General features: G+C 47.4%; 1 protein-coding gene across 1 annotated transcript in view; it reads left to right on the forward strand.

Annotated features, from left to right (window-relative positions):
- The first annotated feature begins 8 nt into the window (after window positions 1-8).
- The window catches only part of VSIG10 (V-set and immunoglobulin domain containing 10), a 78,218-nt gene continuing 61,462 nt past the window's right edge, over window positions 9-16,764 (forward strand). Inside the window, exons 1-4 of the mRNA XM_064379753.1 lie at window positions 9-318; window positions 2,098-2,385; window positions 6,973-7,197; window positions 14,450-14,518. Of these exons, the coding sequence (XP_064235823.1) occupies window positions 14,461-14,518 (58 nt within the window). The 5' untranslated portion in view covers window positions 9-318; window positions 2,098-2,385; window positions 6,973-7,197; window positions 14,450-14,460. The remainder of the gene's footprint in view (window positions 319-2,097; window positions 2,386-6,972; window positions 7,198-14,449; window positions 14,519-16,764) is intronic.

Consider the following 16,764-nt stretch of genomic DNA (forward strand, 5'->3'; position numbering starts at 1 on the left):
TGAAGGGCGCCCTGGAACGGGTTCGCCTGGGAGAGAGGTTCGTGCTTTAGAAAGCGTCTTAGGGAAAAAAAAAAATGCAATTGAGTTCACCTTGGTTGCGTTTTGGTTTTCCTAGATTTCTGCGTCATTCTGTGCTCTACTTACCAAATTCAGAAATGTGGCCTGGTGTGGTGGCTCACGCCTGTACTCCCAGCACTTTGGGAGGCCAAAGCAGGGGGATCGCTTGACCCTAGGAGTTTGAGACCATCCTGGACAACGTAGCAAGACCCCGACTTTGCAGGAAACTTGAAAAAAAAAAAAAAAAAGCCGGACACAGTGGTGCGTGCCTGTAGTCCTAGCTACTCTGAAGGCTGGGGCGGGAGGATCACTTGAATCCAGGAGTTTGAGGCTGTGGTGAGCTCTGACCTTGCCACTGCACTCCTGTCTGCTTCGGAGCAAGACCACATCTTCACACACACACAGCGAATTCAGAAACAAGAAACAGTAAGGCCTTGCCTTTCTCTTGCACTAATTACGACGAGTCAGATTCCCGTTTCCTTGTTTTTTCGCAAGTGATCATTTGTCGTGGTAATTGCCTGGTGACAGCACCTGAGTGAACTTTTGAGCATTTAAATATATAGGGAAATATATTTGTCTGTTTTTTCCCACGGACAAATACATTTATCCATAAATTTAAATATATTTACTCATATATTTGATCCCACACCCCGGCTAGTTCCTCACAAAATTCCTGAGAAATGTTTGGTTTTTTTTTTCTTTGAGAAAAATTTGTAAAGCATATTTATTCATACCAAAACTGCTCGTACTGTGACCACCAACTGCTTGCTTTTTGCTGAATATAATAAGCACTATGTAATAGTTCTTATCTGTTTTGACCCTTGGCCTTGATAATTCCTCCCATGGAATAAAAGGTTGTCTCTTGATTTCCATTCTTACTGAGATATAATAAAAGTTCATTAAAGAAAAAGAAAAAACCCAAAGAAGTAAAAATTTCCTTCTATCTCACTACTTTGATATAAACGTCAGTAATCATTTGGGGTGTATCTTTCCTATTTAAAAATACTATGAGTATAGATTTTGTTGTTTATTCACCAAAAGATTGCATTGTATCCTACCATTGTAAAATAGTCATATCAAAAATAGGTCATCAGGCAGTGTGCAGTGGCTGAGGCCTCTAATCCTAGCACTTTGGGAGGCTGAGGCAGGAGGATCACTTGAGCCCATGAGTTCGAGACCAGCTGGGACACCATGGCAGAACCCCATCTCTACAAAAAAAAAAATGCAAAAATTAGCCTAGTATGGGGGGATGCGCCAGTGGTCACAGCTACTAGCAAGGCTGAGGCAGGAGGATCACCTGAGCCTGGGAGTTTGAGACTGCAGTGAGCCATAATCGCGCCACTGCACCCCAGCCTGGGTGACAGAGTAAGACCCTATCTCTACAAAAATAAAACGCAGCAAAAAAGTCTTCAACATTTTAATGACTTCTTATTTTCTAGATGCACCATCATTTATTCACCAAGCCTCCTGATGTACTCTGTTTTGTTCATTGCTTTCCTTTGACAAATATCACTGAAATGAACATCCTTATACATATATCTTTAAAAACTTGAAGGACTTTTAGGAAAATTTTATTACATGGTAGCTTTTATTAATTAGGTCAAAAAATACACATTTTTTTGTTTGTTTGTCTGTTTGTTTTGAGACAGAGTCTTGCTCTGTCGCCCAGGCTTAATGCAGTCACATGATCTCGGCTCATAGCAACCTCCACCTCCTGGGTTCAAGCAATTCTCCTGCCTCAGCCTCTCGAGTAGCTCGACTACAGGCACATGCCACCATGCCCAGCTAATTTTTGTATTTTTGGTAGAGATGGGTTTCACCATGTTGGCCAGGCTGGTCTCAAACTCCTGGCCTCAACTGATCCGCCCACCTTGGCCTCCCAAAGTCCTGGGATTATAGACAAAAGCCACCGTGGCTGGCCCCAAAATTACATACTTTAAAGGGATGAATCACAGCTAGTTAAGTGTCAGGGTTGACTGGATGGAATGTCTTCAATCACAAAGCACTGACAGGAAGAATTATTGGTTCTTTCCTCTGTAGACGCATTTTGAGAATCTTGGAAGCAAAAGGAGAAAAAGTTGCCACCCTCCCAGAGCGTATCGTCTAGCAGTGGAGAGAGACATAGATCAAATGACACTGAGGAAACTGAAAACTACCGCCTGCAAGAAGTTTCTGGGACAGAAGGCAGGCCCGGGCTGAGCGGGAGCAGGCTGAATGGGTTCTGCAGCGAACTCCCCACGTGAGCCCAGGAAAGGCACGTTTGGACTCAGGGCAGGATGAGGCTGTGAGAAGACCGGACCGGCGAGGGATGCAAACTCCTGGGGAAAGGTGGAAAGAATTCCAGAGATTTCTGCTCCTGCTACCTTTTTTTTTTTTTTGAGACAGGATCTTACTCTATCACCCAGGCTGGAGGAATGTGGAGTGCAGTGCTGGGATCTCAGCTTGCTGCAGCCTCCATCTCCCAGGCTCAAGCCATCCTCCCACCTTAGCCTTCCACGTAGCTAGGACTACAGGTGTGCACTACCATGCCTGGCTAATTTTTTTATTCTTTGTAGAGGTAGGGTCTCACTATGTTGCCCAGGCTAGTCTTGAACTGATTTCACACGACCCTCCTGCCTTGGTCTCTCAGAGTGCTGGGATAACAGACATGATTCACCACAGCCAGCCTCTGCTGTCATTTTTTCCTCTTCCCTCCCTGAGCCCAATAGGCAGTTCATCACCAAGCCTAGAAATCAGCCTTCACATCTCTCCCCTGAAACTGTCCCCTCATGGGAAGGCACCTGCTATCACTGACCTTGACCACTGCTTTTTTTTTTTTTGAGATGGAGTCTCACTCTGTCACCCAGGCTGAGTGCAGTAGCGTGATCTTGGCTCACTGCAACCTCTGCCTTCCAGGTTCAAGCGATTGCCCTGCCTCAGCCTCCCCAGTAGCTGGGATTACAGACACTCCCTACCACGCCCAGCTAATTTTTGTATTTTTAGTAGAGACGGGGTTTCACCATGTTGGCCAGGCTGGTCTTGAATTCCTGGCCTCAAGAGATCCACCCACCTCGGCCTCCCAAAGTGCTGGGATGACAGGTGTGAGCCACTGCACCTGGCCTACCTTGGCCACTGCTTCTGTTCTTCCTTTCTTCTAGCCCATCTTCCAGCCCACCTTGATCGTTCTCAGATGTAAATCAGGTGGATTCACACATCCCTCTCTACCCCCCCTCCATCACCCTATAGTCATATGTGGCTCCCCATTGCCTCCGGATGAAGTCCAGGCTCTTACCAGGGCCCCGCAGACTTCTACCTTCCTGCCTCTCCGTTGCATTCTTCACTTCAAACACTGAATTTGTTTGAGGTCCAATTTGCTTTTCTACCTCTGGGCCTTTGCACATGCTGTTCCCTCTTCCTGGAGCAGTTTCCTCCTCATCCCAGCTCATCTTCGCTCATCTTAAACATCAGTTCTACCTTCTGTCACCCAACAGGGGAAACGCCCTGTTCTCTGCATCCACACCCATTGTGTCCTTCCTTTTTCCTTACATTTAGGAACATTTGGGATTTCTTTTTTTTACTTTGAGACGGAGTCTCGCTCTGTTGTCCAGGCTGGAATGCAGTGACTCTCTGCAACCTCCGCCTCCCTCCCTTCTCCTCCCAGGTTCAAGCAATTCTCGTGCCTCTACCTCCCAAGTAGCTGGGACTACAGGCACACACCACCTACCTGCCTAATTTTTTTTTTTTTTTTTTTTTGAGACAGAGTCCTGCTCTGTAACCCAGGTTGGAGTGCAATGGCACGGTCTCCGCTCACTGCAACCTCTGCCTCCTGGGTTCAAGCTATTCTCATGCCTCAGCCTCCTGAGTAGCTGGGATTACAGGCTCATACCACCATACTCAGTGAATTTTTGTATTTGTAGTAGAGACAGGGTTTCATCACGTTGACCAGGCTGGTCTCAAACTCCTGACCTCTAGTGATCCACCTGCCTCAGCCTCCCAAAGTTGTAGGATTACAGACATGAGCCACCGCGCCCAGCCTGGGATTTCTAATTGACCACCTTAACCACACCATCAACCACTTGAATATAAGCTCTATGAGGGTCATCTCTCAGGCACCAGCCATATCCCCAGTACCTAATATAGCTTCTGACATACTTAGTACATGATAATATCATTATTATTACAAGAAACTAAGGCCAGTGTGGTGCCTCATGCCTGTAATCCCAGCACTTTGGGAGGTCAAGGCGGGAGGATCGCTTGGGGTCAGGAGTTCGAGACCAACCTAGCCAACATGGTGAAACCCCGTCTCGACCAAAAATACAAAAATTAGCTGGGCGTGGTCACTAGCACCTGCAATCCCAATTTCTTGGGAGGCTGAGACAGGAGAATCAATTGAACTGGGAGGCAGAGGTTGCAGTGAGCTGACGCCACTGCACTCCAGCCTGGGCATCAGAGCAAGACTCTGTCTCAAAAAAAAAAAAAAAACAAAAAAAAAAACTAAGTGAAAATGTTTAAAAAGCGATCTGGTTGGTTTCAAGTTCAGGTCACGAAAGCTTCACTTTCTGATTAAAAAAAAAACTTTTTTTTTTTTTTTATTATTTGGTAAGAGCCAGGGTCTTACTCTGTCACCCAGGTTGGAGTACAATGGTGGTATAATCATGACTTACTGCAGCCTTGAACTCCTGGGCTCAAGTGACCCTACCGCCTCAGACTCCCAAGTAGCTGGGACCACATACCCAGCTAATTTTGAGTGCCATCATACCCAGCTAATTTTTTTTCTCCAGCTAATTTTTTTTTATTTTTCGTAGAGACAAGGTGTTGCCCAGGCTGGTCTCAAACTCCTGGCCTCAAGCGATCCTCCTGCCTTGGCCTACCGAAGCACCGGAATTACAGGCATGAGCTACTACACTTGGCCCTCTGATGAAATCTTACATTCAGAAAAGACAGGCCATTTTGCCTGAAATTCTGATCACAACAGTACCTCCTTAATTAGCAACAGTTGGCAGAGCTGGGCGCGGTGGCTCACGCCTGTAATCCCAGCACTTTGGGAGGCCGAGGCGGGTGGATCACGAGGTCAAGAGATCGAGACCATTCTGGTCAATATGGTGAAACCCTGTCTCTACTAAAAATACAAAAAATTAGCTGGGCATGGTGGCGAGTGCCTGTAGTCCCAGCTACTCAGGAGGCTGAGGCAGGAGAATTGCCTGAACCCAGGAGGCGGAGGTTGCAGTGAGCCGAGATTGCGCCATTGCACTCCAGCCTGGGTAACAAGAGCAAAACTCCATCTCAAAAAAAAAAAAAAAATTAGTCATCATTCAAACCAGAATCTTGACCATCTTTATGAAGAATAGCTTGCTTTGTGTCTTAAACAAGACAGGCTGCAGAATACCTGCCATGCCCTCAGCCCAGACATCCTCAGGGGTCCATCCCCTGACACCCCTCCCACCTTCAGCCAATTCAAAGGCTTCTTAAACCACCTATGAAATGGCCTGGCTTAACCACATGACCTGGACCAATCAGATTCGACTTCTTTAATCAGCACTACTGCATAAGGAGAAACAGCTGGTTGTGAATGGTGGCGCTAATACAGAATGGAGGTGATGTTCCAAGACTGCAGAGGGGCCATTAAAAGCCTTGTGGGACTGGCGCGGTGGCTCACACCTGTAATCCCAGCTCTTTGGAAGCCAAGGTGAGAGGATTGCTTGAGCTCTGGAGTTTGAGACCAGCCTGGGCAGCATGGTGAAACGTTATCTCTACACAAAATACAAAACAAAAAAATAGCTGGGCCTAGTGGCGTGGACCTGTAGTCCCAGCCCCACGAGGCTCTTAATGGTCTCAAACTCCCAAAGTGCTGGGATTGCAGGCATGAGCCACTGCGCCTGGATAAACTGGTACTTCAAAAGACGGTATTTTCACTTGTAGGATGGTTTCAATTTCAAGTAGACTCTCCCTTCCTGTTTCCAGATAACCATTCTGGTAGGCAGTTTCTGCCAGAATGAGGAAGGCCGGGCGTGGTGGCTCACGCCTGTAATCCCAGCACTTTGGGAGACTGAGATGGGTGGATCACCTGAGGTCAGGAGATTGAGACCAACCTGGCCAACATGGTGAAACCCTGTCTCTACTAAAAATACAAAAGTTAGCCAGGTGTAGTGGTGGGCACCTGTAATCCCAGCTACTTGGGAGGCTGAGGCAGGAGAATTACTTGAACCCTGGAGGCAGAGGTTGCAGTGAGCTGAGGTCCCGCCATTGTACTCCAGCCAGAATGACAGAGCAAGACTCTGTCTCAAAAAAAGAAAAATAATTTGTTCATGTACTGAGATGCTGGTGGGTGGGTGATTGGTTTTAGGAGTGTCTGGATCCAGGGACTTAACTAAAACCTTAAGTGTCTGTTTCATTTGTAGGGTGGTTTCAATTTCAAATAGACTCTCCCTTCATGTTTCCAGAGTACCATTCTGGTAGGCAGTTTCTAAGATGGACCCAGTGGACCCCACATCCTGGTATTCATGGCCCTGTGTGCTCCGCTACCATTGAGTAACTTGCTTCTAATCAGGAACATATGACATAGGAATGGGATGTCACTTCTGATTAAGCTATGCAAGACTGGATCAGGTGCAGTGGCTCACACCTACAATCCTAGCAGTTTGGGAGGCCGAGGCAGGAGGATTGCTTAAGCCAGGAGCTCAAGACCAGCCTGGGCAACATGGTAAGACCCGATCTCTCCAAATAATAGGAGGCTGAGGCTGGAGAATGGCTTGAGCCTAAGAGTTGAAGGCTGTAGTGAACCATCGTCACACCACTGCACCCCAGCCTGGGCAACAGAGCAAGACTCTATCTCAAAACAAACAACATATGACGTGCAGACGGGATGTCACTTCCAATTCAGTTGCATAAGGCTGTGGCTTCCGTCTTGCTAGCACGCACTCTCCATTACTTTCTCAGCTTGCAGGCCTCCGTGAAGCAAGCCATCCTGTGGCAGAGGCCCATGTGGCCAGGAACCAAGGGTGGCTTCTGGCCAACAGCCAGCGAGGACCTGAAGCCTGAGCCCACGTCCCTCCAGGAAGTGAATTTTGCCAACAACCACTGAGTGACCTTGGAAGTGGATCCTTCCCCTAGAAGCCCGGCTTTCAGATGTGTGGGGAGTACAGGTCCTGCTTGAAAACCTAGGTGAGATTCTTCAGCCCTGCCAGACCATGGGCAATGACCAAGGCTTTCCCTGGCGGGCCGTGGGGAAAGCTGTCCTCCCCACACCAGACTCGGTGCCCAGCCCGTGCACTGCAGTCTCTGAAGGGAGTTGGAGTCAGGGACTCCCGCGGCCCTGGCCAGCCACGCTCTTGAACATACTTGCTTTCCTAGCCAGGTAGCACCTTTGACCCTGGATCTCTTTAGCTGGGGCCTTGGGCAGAGGTCTTCTTTGGGGCTTCTGCCAAGGCCTCCTTCTGGGGATGGGAGGAGGGGAAACCCTGAACCCACTGTTTCCCACTCTGATTTCATACCCGGTACTTTTCCACGCCTAGCGCTTATACCGTCACAGTCAAGTGATACAGCCTTACCTCTTTCCGTTTTGGCTTATTGCTTTTTTTTTCTTTTTTTTGAGATGGATTCTTGCTCTGTCGCCAGGCTGGAGTGCAGTGGTACGATCTCAGCTCACCGCAACCTCCGCCTCCCGGGTTCAAGCGATTCTCCTGCCTTAGCCTCCCAGGTACCTGGGACTACGAGTGTGCGCCACCATGTCCAGCTAATTTTTTTATTTTTAGTAGAGACAAGTTTCACCATGTTGGCCAGGATGCTCTTGATCTCTTGACCTCGTGATCTGCCTGCCTCGGCCTCCCAAAGTGCTGGGATTACAGGTCTGAACCACCGTGCCCAGCCAACTTAATGCTTTTGTTTTTTCTTTCTTTCTTTTTTTTTTTGAGACAGGGTCTTTCAGTTCACTGCAGCCTCAACCACATGGGCTCAAGTGTTCCTCCCACCTCGACCTCTTGAGTAGCTAGGACTACAGGTATGCACCACCATGCGAAGCTAATTTTTTGAATTTTTTTTTCTTAGAGACAGGATCTCACTATGTTGTCCAGGATGGTCTCAAACTCCTGGGCTCATGTAATCCTCCTGCCTTGGCCTCTCAAAGCACTTGGATTACAGATGTGAGCCCAGTGCACCTGGCTGATGGCTTATTGCTTAATTGGCTACTTGGAGACCTGACACCTCAGTTTGGTCTCCCAGCTTGATGAGGTTTTGACAATGAGACCCAAGACTTGGCTGATACCTTGATGGAAGCCTTGTGAGACCCTGGGTCAGCAGAAGACCCGGCTCTGGCATCCCTGAACCCCTGATCCATAGAATCTGTAAGATAATAAATGTGTTCTTTTTTAAGACAGAGTCTTGCTCTGTGGCCCAGGCTGGAGTGCAGTGGTGCAATCTCAGCTCACTGCAACCTCCCAGGTTCAAGTAATTATCCTGCCTCAGCCTCCTGAGTAGCTGGGATTACAGGTGCACACCACCATGCCCAGCTAATTTTGTAGTTTTTTTTTTTTTTTGAGACAGAGTCTCACTCTGTTGCCCAGGCTGGAGTGCAACAGCATGATCTGGGCTCACCGCAACCTCTGCCTTCCAGGTTCAAGTGAGTCTCCTGCCTCAGCCTCCCAAGTAGCTGGGATTACAGGCATGTGCCACCACGCCCAGCTAATTTTTTGTATTTTTAGTAGAGACAGGATTTCTCCATGTTGATCAGGCTGTTCTCCAACTCCCGACCTCAGGTAATCCTCCCACCTTGGCCTCCCAAAGTGCTGGGATTACAGGCGTGAGCCACAACACCCAGCTTTTTTCTAGTTTTAGTAGAGACGGGGTTTCACCATGTTAGGCTGGTCTCAAGCGAATGAGATCATGTCCTTTGCAGGGACATGGATAAAGCTGGAAGCCATCATCCTCAGCAAACTAACACGGGAACAGAAAACCAAATACTGCATGTTGTCACTCATAAGTGGGAGTTGAACTTTGAGAACACATGGACACAGAGAGGCGAACAATACACACCATGGCCTGTTGGGGGATGGGAGGTGAGGGGAAGGAACTTAGAGGATGGGTCAGTAGATGAAGCAAACCACCATGGGACACATACACCTATGTAACAAATCTGCATGTTCTACACATGCATCCTGTTTTTTTTTTTAGAAGAAGTATAAATAGTTATTATAAAAAAAAATTAGCCAGGTGTGGTAGTGCGTGCCTGTAGTCCCAGCTACTCAGGAGGCTGAGGCAGGACAATTGCTTGAATCCAGGAGGCAGAGGTTGCAGTGAGCTGAGATCATGCCACCGCACTCCAGCCTGGCAACAGAGCGAGACTCCTCAGGCGACAGAGTGAGATTTCGTCAAGAAAGAAGGGAAGGAAGGAAGGAAGGAGGGAGGGAGGGAAGGTAGGAAGGAAGGATGGAGGGAAGGAAGGAAGGAAAAAGGAAAAGAAATCCAAGTAGGAAATGTAAAAGCAAAAGGTGTCTTCTGCAAGTAGCAAATGAGTGATGCACATTACTAATTTACAACAAAGAGATCTTGTTAATCAGCTTAACAGAGCAACATCTAAGCACCAGGTCAGTAAGCCCCCGGCATGTGTACACAGCTAACATTAGTCCTGTATGATATTGGCCACTTAGTTAAAACAGACTCTATCTCTACTTATCAAAATGTTATGAACTTCCTAGAATTTTCTGCAAGCTCCGGAAATTAAGAAACTGTATTCATTAAAATACATCAACCTAGAACGTATTTCTACTTCCCCAACTGTTTTGAATTAGTCATGTTTTTCTGTAATGAACATTTGGCCAAAGTTCAAGGTAAGTGAGCAAAGAGATTAGATTAAAAAAAAAAGGGGGGGGTGCCAAGCCAATTCCCTGGAGTTGGATGAAAGTTCTAGAAGGGCAAATGTCACATATACAGAAATAGCTGGGCACCGTGGCTCATGCCTGTAATCCCAACACATTGGGAGGCCAAGGCAAGTAGATCACACAAACAGTTTTGAGGCTGAGGTAAGGAGGGTCGCTTGAGCCTAGGAGGCGGAGGCTGCAGTAATCCAAGGTCAAGCTACTGCACTCCAGCCCAGGAAACAGAGAGAGACTCAAAAACTAACCACCACCGGACACAGTGGCTCACGCCTGTAATCCCAACGCTTTAGGAGGCCCAGGTGGGTGGCTCACCTGAGGTCAGGAGTTCAAGACCAGCCTGGCCAACATGGTGAAACCCTGTTTGAACTAAAAATACAAAAAAAAAAAAAGCTGGGTGTGGTTGTGGGCGCCTGTAAACCCAGTTACTCAGGAGGCTGAGGCAGGAGAATCGTGTGAACCCGGGAGGCGGAGGTTGCAGTGAGCCAAGATCACGCCACTGCACTCCAGCCTGGGCGACAGTTTGAGACTCCATCTCAAAAAATGATAATAATAATAATATATACATAGTGTGTGTGACCTTATTTATGTCTTTAAAAACATGTTACTGGCCGGGCGCGGTGGCTCAAGCCTGTAATCCCAGCACTTTGGGAGGCCGAGGCGGGTGGATCACGAGGTCAAGAGATCGAGACCATCCTGGTCAACATGGTGAAACCCCGTCTCTACTAATACAAAAAAAAAATTAGCTGGGCACGGTGGCGCGTGCCTGTAATCCCAGCTACTCAGGAGGCTGAGGCAGAAGAATTGCCTGAACCCAGGAGGTGGAGGTTGCGGTGAGCCAAGATCGCGCCATTGCACTCCAGCCTGGGTATCAAGAGAGAAACTCCGCCTCAAAAAAAAAAAAAAAAAAAAAAACATGTTACTGTCTCATATATAATGCATACGTACATAAACGCATATCTGGAAGAATAAACAACAAATAGTTAACTGTGGTATTTTTTAGAGTGAGATAAAAAATGTAGAAAGATTTGTTACAGGGACTTTCACTTCGCACAAATGGATTGAACTTTTAAAAATTATACCTTTATAAATTTTCCTTTTAAAATAATTTTCATATTACTTTTTCATTGAATAGGAAAAAAAAGTTTTAAAAGCTGCCCGAAAAAAAGCAAGCCAAATAATTAGTATGATGATAGTGGTTATTTGGTATATAAATGTAGGGAAAACATTATAAGGAAGGTGAATATATTCTGTCCATCCCAAATGGTATTATGATATCTGTTCAGCCCTTTCTCTTTGCCAACTACAATGCTAAGGATCTTTTAAAATTATTTTTGTTTTTTAAGCCGGTCATGATGGCTCACATCTGTGATCCCAGCACTTTGGAAAACTGAGGTGGGCAGATCACCTGAGATCAGGAGGCGGAGGTTGTAGTGAGGGAAGATTGCATCACTACACTCCGGCCTGGGCAACAGAGACTCCGTCTCAAAAATAATTTTTTTTTTTTTTTTAAAGATGGGGTTTCACCATGTTGGTCAGGCTGGTCTTGAACTCCTGACCTCAGGTGATCTGCCCGCCTTGGCCTCCAAAGTGCTTGGATTACAGGCGTGAGCCACCATACCCGGCCTATTCAAAAATAAATTTAAAAATTATTTTTGGCTGGGCGCGGTGGCTCAAGCCTGTAATCCCAGCACTTTGGGAGGCCAAGGTGGGTGGATCACGAGGTCAAGAGATCAAGACCATCCTGGTCAACACGGTGAAACCCCGTCTCTACTAAAAATACAAAAATTAGCTGGGCACGGTGGCGCATGCCTGTAATCCCAGCTACTCAGGAGGCTGAGGCAGGAGAATTGCCTGAACCCAGGAGGTGGAGGTTGCGGTGAGCCGAGATCGCGCCATTGCACTCCAGCCTGGGTAACAAGAGCGAAACGCCGTCTCAAAAAAAAAAAAAAAAAAAATTATTTTTATTTACTATTATTTTTACCAGACAGGGTCTCTATGTTGCCCAAGCTGGTCTCAAACTCTTGGGCTCAAATGATCCTCCTACTTTAGCCTCCTAAGGCTGAGAGGCTGGGATTACAGGCATGAACCAGTGTACCCAGCTATGCTAAACATCCCATACGCTTCGTCCTATATAATCTTCTCAACCCTGTCCTGTGAACCCTGGTAAGGGCCATAGTTACCATTTGCATTTTATAACTGAGGAAACTGGGGCTCAGAAAGGTAAATTGCCAAGGTCTGACAACTTGAAGCAATGGGCTAGAGATACAAATCCAAGTGTGTTTCCTACCAGAACCCAGGACTTTAGCCGATAATCAGAAAAGATTGGAACGTAGGTTAAGAAACAGGGCGTGATACAGTGAAGTCACTAAGGTCATACACGTCCATGGCCAGAATGGTGCAAGCCTGTCTGTGACATTATATAAACCTCGGTAGCCGGGTGCCGTGGCTCACACCTGTAATCCCAGCACTTTGGGAGGCCGAGACGGGCGGATCACTTGAGGTCAAGCTGGGAGTTCGAGACCAGCCTGACAAACATGAAGAAACCCCATCTCTACTAAAAATATTAAAAATTAGCCGGGGGTGGTGGTACATGCCTATAATCACAGCTACTCAGGAGGCTGAGGCAGGAGACTCACTTGAATCTGAGAGGCGGAGGTTGCAGTGAGCCAAGATCATGCTATCGCACTCCAGCCTGGGCAACAAGAGCGAAACTCTATCTCAAAAAAAGAAAAAGAAAAACCTGTGTAAAGATGGTCCCAAAAGGCCAGACTGCACCCTGGGGCAGAGAAGACAAGTAACTCTTATGGAGACTAGATGTCCCTTGGAAAGGGCACAACTGAGCTGATTACCAGAGAAATCCTTTTAGGTAGACAAGCTCCATCTGCAAGGTTCTAGAGGAAGAGTTGCCAAAATAAAACCTTTCCGGAGTGTTCAGTGTTGCCATCGGCTTTTGTTGATGCCAAAACTCTGTTCACTTACCATTTATTGAGCATACGTTACGGGTTAAGTCCTGTGCTGGACCCTGGGGACGCAAAATGAATGAGACATTGTCTGTGCCTTGGAAAGAACTCTCGCTGCAGCAGAAAGATAGAGATGTAAAGAGATGACCAGGTGCAGTGGCTCACACCTGTAATCCCAGCACTTTGGGAGGCCGAGGCCAGCAGATCACCTGAGATCGGGAGTTCGAGACCAGCCTGACTAACATGGTGAAACCCCATCTCTACTAAAAATACAAAATTAGCCAGCATGGTGGTGCATGCCTGTAATCCCAGCTACTCGGGAGGCTGAGACAGGAGAATCACTTGAACCCAGGAGGTGGAGGTTGCAGTGAGCCGAGATCATGCCATTGCACTCCAGCCTGGGCAACAACAGTGAAACTCTGTCTCAAAAAAAAAACAACAAAAAACCAAAGATCATAAACTGGGCACAGTGGTTTACGCATATAATCCTAGCACTCTGGGAGGCTGAGGTGGGAAAATCACTTGAGCCCAGTAGTTTGAGACCAGCCTGGGCAACATAGCAAGATCCAGTTTCTACAAGAAATTAAAAAATTAGCTGGGTGTGGTGGCAAGTACCTGTGGTCCCAGTTACTTGGGAGGCTGAGGTAGGAGGATCGCTTGAACCCAGGAGATTGAGGCTGCAGTGAGCTGTGATTATGACACTGCATTCCAGCCTGGGCAACAGAGTGAGACTCTGTCTCAAAAAATAATTATAAAAATAAAGCCAGGTGCAGTGGCTCACGCCTGTGATCCCAGTACTTTAGGAGGCTGAGGCCAGCAAATCACAAGGTCAGGATATGGAGACCATCCTGGCTAACATGGTGAAACCTCGTCTCTGCTAAAAATACAAAAAAAAATTTAGCTGGACGGTGGCACGTGCCTGTAATCCCAGCTACTCAGGAGGCTGAGGCAGGAGAATTGCCTGAACCCAGGAGGCGGAGGTTGCGGTGAGCCGAGATCGCGCCATTGCACTCCAGCCTGGGTAATGAGAGCGAAACTCCTTCTCAAAAAAAAAAAAAAAAAAAATTAGCTGGGCATGGTGGCACATGCCTATAGTCCCAGCTACTTGGGAAGCTGAGGCAAGAGAATTGCTTGAACCCAGGAGGCAGAGGTAGAGTGAGACTCGTCTCAAAAATAAATAAATGGGGCCGGGCGTGGTGGCTCACGCCTGTAATCCCAGCACTTTGGGAGGCCAAGGCGGGTGGATCACGAGGTCAAGAGATTGAGACCATCCTGGTCAACATGGTGAAACCTCGTCTCTACTAAAAATAGAAAAAATTAGCTGGGCATGGTGGCACGTGCCTGTAATCCCAGCTACTCAGGAGGCTGAGGCAGGAGAATTGCCTGAACCCAGGAGGTGGAGGTTGCAGTGAGCTGAGATTGTGCCATTGCACTCCAGCCTGGGTAACAAGAGCGAAACTCCGTCTCCAAAATAAATAAATAAATAAATAAATAAATAAATAAATAAATAAATAAAATAAATAAAAATAAGAGAGATTTTATTACAATTCAGAATGATCAGGGTTGTGATGTGTATTTCTGCAGGTGCTGTGGGAATGCAGAAGAGGAGCACCTCCCCCTGCTGTGTACACCAGGGAAGACTTCCTGGAAGAGGTAACAACTTCAGCTGGAAGAATCACTGAGAATGAGCCAGTTAAGAAGGGAATTAAAGGTATCCTGGGTAGTGGGAAGAACAATAACTCAGGCAGGCAGTGAGGGGCAGAGAGCACGTAGCTTGGCTGAAACAGCCTCTGTCAGATGTGCCTGGCGCGAAGATGACTATGCACTTCACAAGGGCAGAGACCTCGCTGCGTTTTGTTCGCCATTGTTACCCCAGTGTCTAGCACAGTGCCTGGCACACAGTGAAGGTCAGAACTCCAGGCAAGACAGCAGGGCCAGGTGGGAGGGGGTGGACAAAGGGTGTACATCTCTGAAAAACCTTAGCAATGAACAAATTTGCTGAAAATGAAATTTCATGTTCCTTGCAGTATTGTGTTTTAGAGGTCATGTTTATAAAAATACAGTTGTGTTGCTATTTGATGTTGGAACGGACAGGAATACGTGTTTAAAAGAAAAGCTGGGCTCAGTGGCTCACGCCTGTAATCCCAGCACTTTGGGAGGCTGAGGTGGGCAGATTGCTTGAGGCCAGGCATTCAAGATCAGCTTGGCCAACACGGTGAAACCTCATTTTACTAAAAATACAAAAATTAAAGTTATCTGGGCATGGGGGCGCATGGTATAATTCCAGCTACTCGGAAGTCTGAGGCACGAGAATTGCTTGAGCCTGGGATCACCCCACCACACTCCAGCCTGGTTGACAGAGCAAGACCTTGTCTCAAAAATAAATAAATAAAAATACAAAAATTAGCCAAGTGTAGTGGGTGCCTGTAATCCCAGCTGAGGCACAAGAATCGCTTGAACCCAGGAGGCAGAGGTTGCAGTGAACGAGATCATGCCACTGCACTCCAGCCTGAGCAACAGAGTGAGAGAGTGAGACCCTGTGTCAAACAAATAAAAAAAAGAAAGAAGCCGGGCGCGGTGGCTCACGCCTGTAATCCCAGCACTTTGGGAGGCCAAGGCAGGTGGATCATGAGGTCAAGAGATCGAGACCATCCTGGTCAACATGGTGAAAACCCCATCTCTATTAAAAATACAAAAGATTCGCTGGGCATGCTAGCACATGCCTGTAGTCCCAGCTACTCAGTTTCAATTGCTTGAACCCAAGAGGCGGAGGTTGCGGTGAGCCAAGATGGCACCACTGCACTCCAGCCTGGGCAGCAAAAGCAAAACTCTGTTGAAAGAAAGAATAAGAAAGAGAGAGAGAGAGAGAGAGAGAGGGAGGGAGGGAGGGGGGGGCTGGCAAGAGCGAAACTGTTGAAAGAAAGAAAAGAAAGAAAGAAAGAGGGCTGGGCGCGGTAGCTCAAGCCTGTAATCCCAGCACTTTGGGAGGCCGAGGCGGGTGGATCACAAGGTCAAGAGATCGAGATCATCCTGGTCAACATGGTGAAACCCCGTCTCTACTAAAAATACAAAAAATTAGCTGGGCATAGTGGTGCATGCCTGTAATCCCAGCTACTCAGGAGGCTGAGGCAGGAGAATTGCCTGAACCCAGGAGGCGGAGGTTGCAGTGAGCCGAGATCGCGTCATTGCACTCCAGCCTGGGTAACAAAAGTGAAACTCCGTCTCAAAAAGAAAAAGAAAGAAAGAAAGGAAAAAGGAAAGAAAAAAGAAAGAAAAAGAGGAGGCTGGCATGGCGGCTCAAGCCTGTAATCCCACCATTTTGGGAGGCTGAGGCGGGTGGATCACCTGAGGTCAAGAGTTCGGGACCAGCCTGGCCAACATGGTGAAATCTCATCTCTACTAAAAACACAAAAAAATTAGCCAGGTGTGGTGGCACACACTTGTAATCCCAGCTACTTGAGCGGCTGAGGCAGAAGAATCACTTGAACCCCAGAGGCAGAGGTGGCAGTGAGCCGATCGTGCCACTTCACTCCAGCCTGGGCAAAAGAGCAAAACTCCATTAAAAAAAAAAGAAAGAGAGAAAGAAAGAAAAGTGAGAAAAGAAAAGGAAAGAAAAGAAAAGAAAGGAGGGAGGGAGGGAGGGAGGAAACAACGCGGAACTCTAGGGCTATGAGGTAGAAGAACAAATTCCTTCCCAAAGGCACACCCAGTGGGCACTCTTGCTCATGGGAATCCAGCTGCGAACTAGGGCCACTGAGCCACAAAACATGCCACGAAGCCCACGAAGGAATAGGCACTTTCCTCATTCAGGGCCTATGTGTTCTTACTTTTCACAGAGTTCTCATACGTTTGGTCATCTTGCTGTAGAACCCCAAAAGCTAGGTTCCAGTACTTTTTTG

This window comes from Aotus nancymaae, unplaced genomic scaffold (assembly GCF_030222135.1).
Source record: "Aotus nancymaae isolate 86718 unplaced genomic scaffold, 86718_ANA_hifiasm-v0.15.2.pri h1tg000021l, whole genome shotgun sequence".
Taxonomy (NCBI): Eukaryota; Metazoa; Chordata; class Mammalia; order Primates; family Aotidae; genus Aotus; species Aotus nancymaae.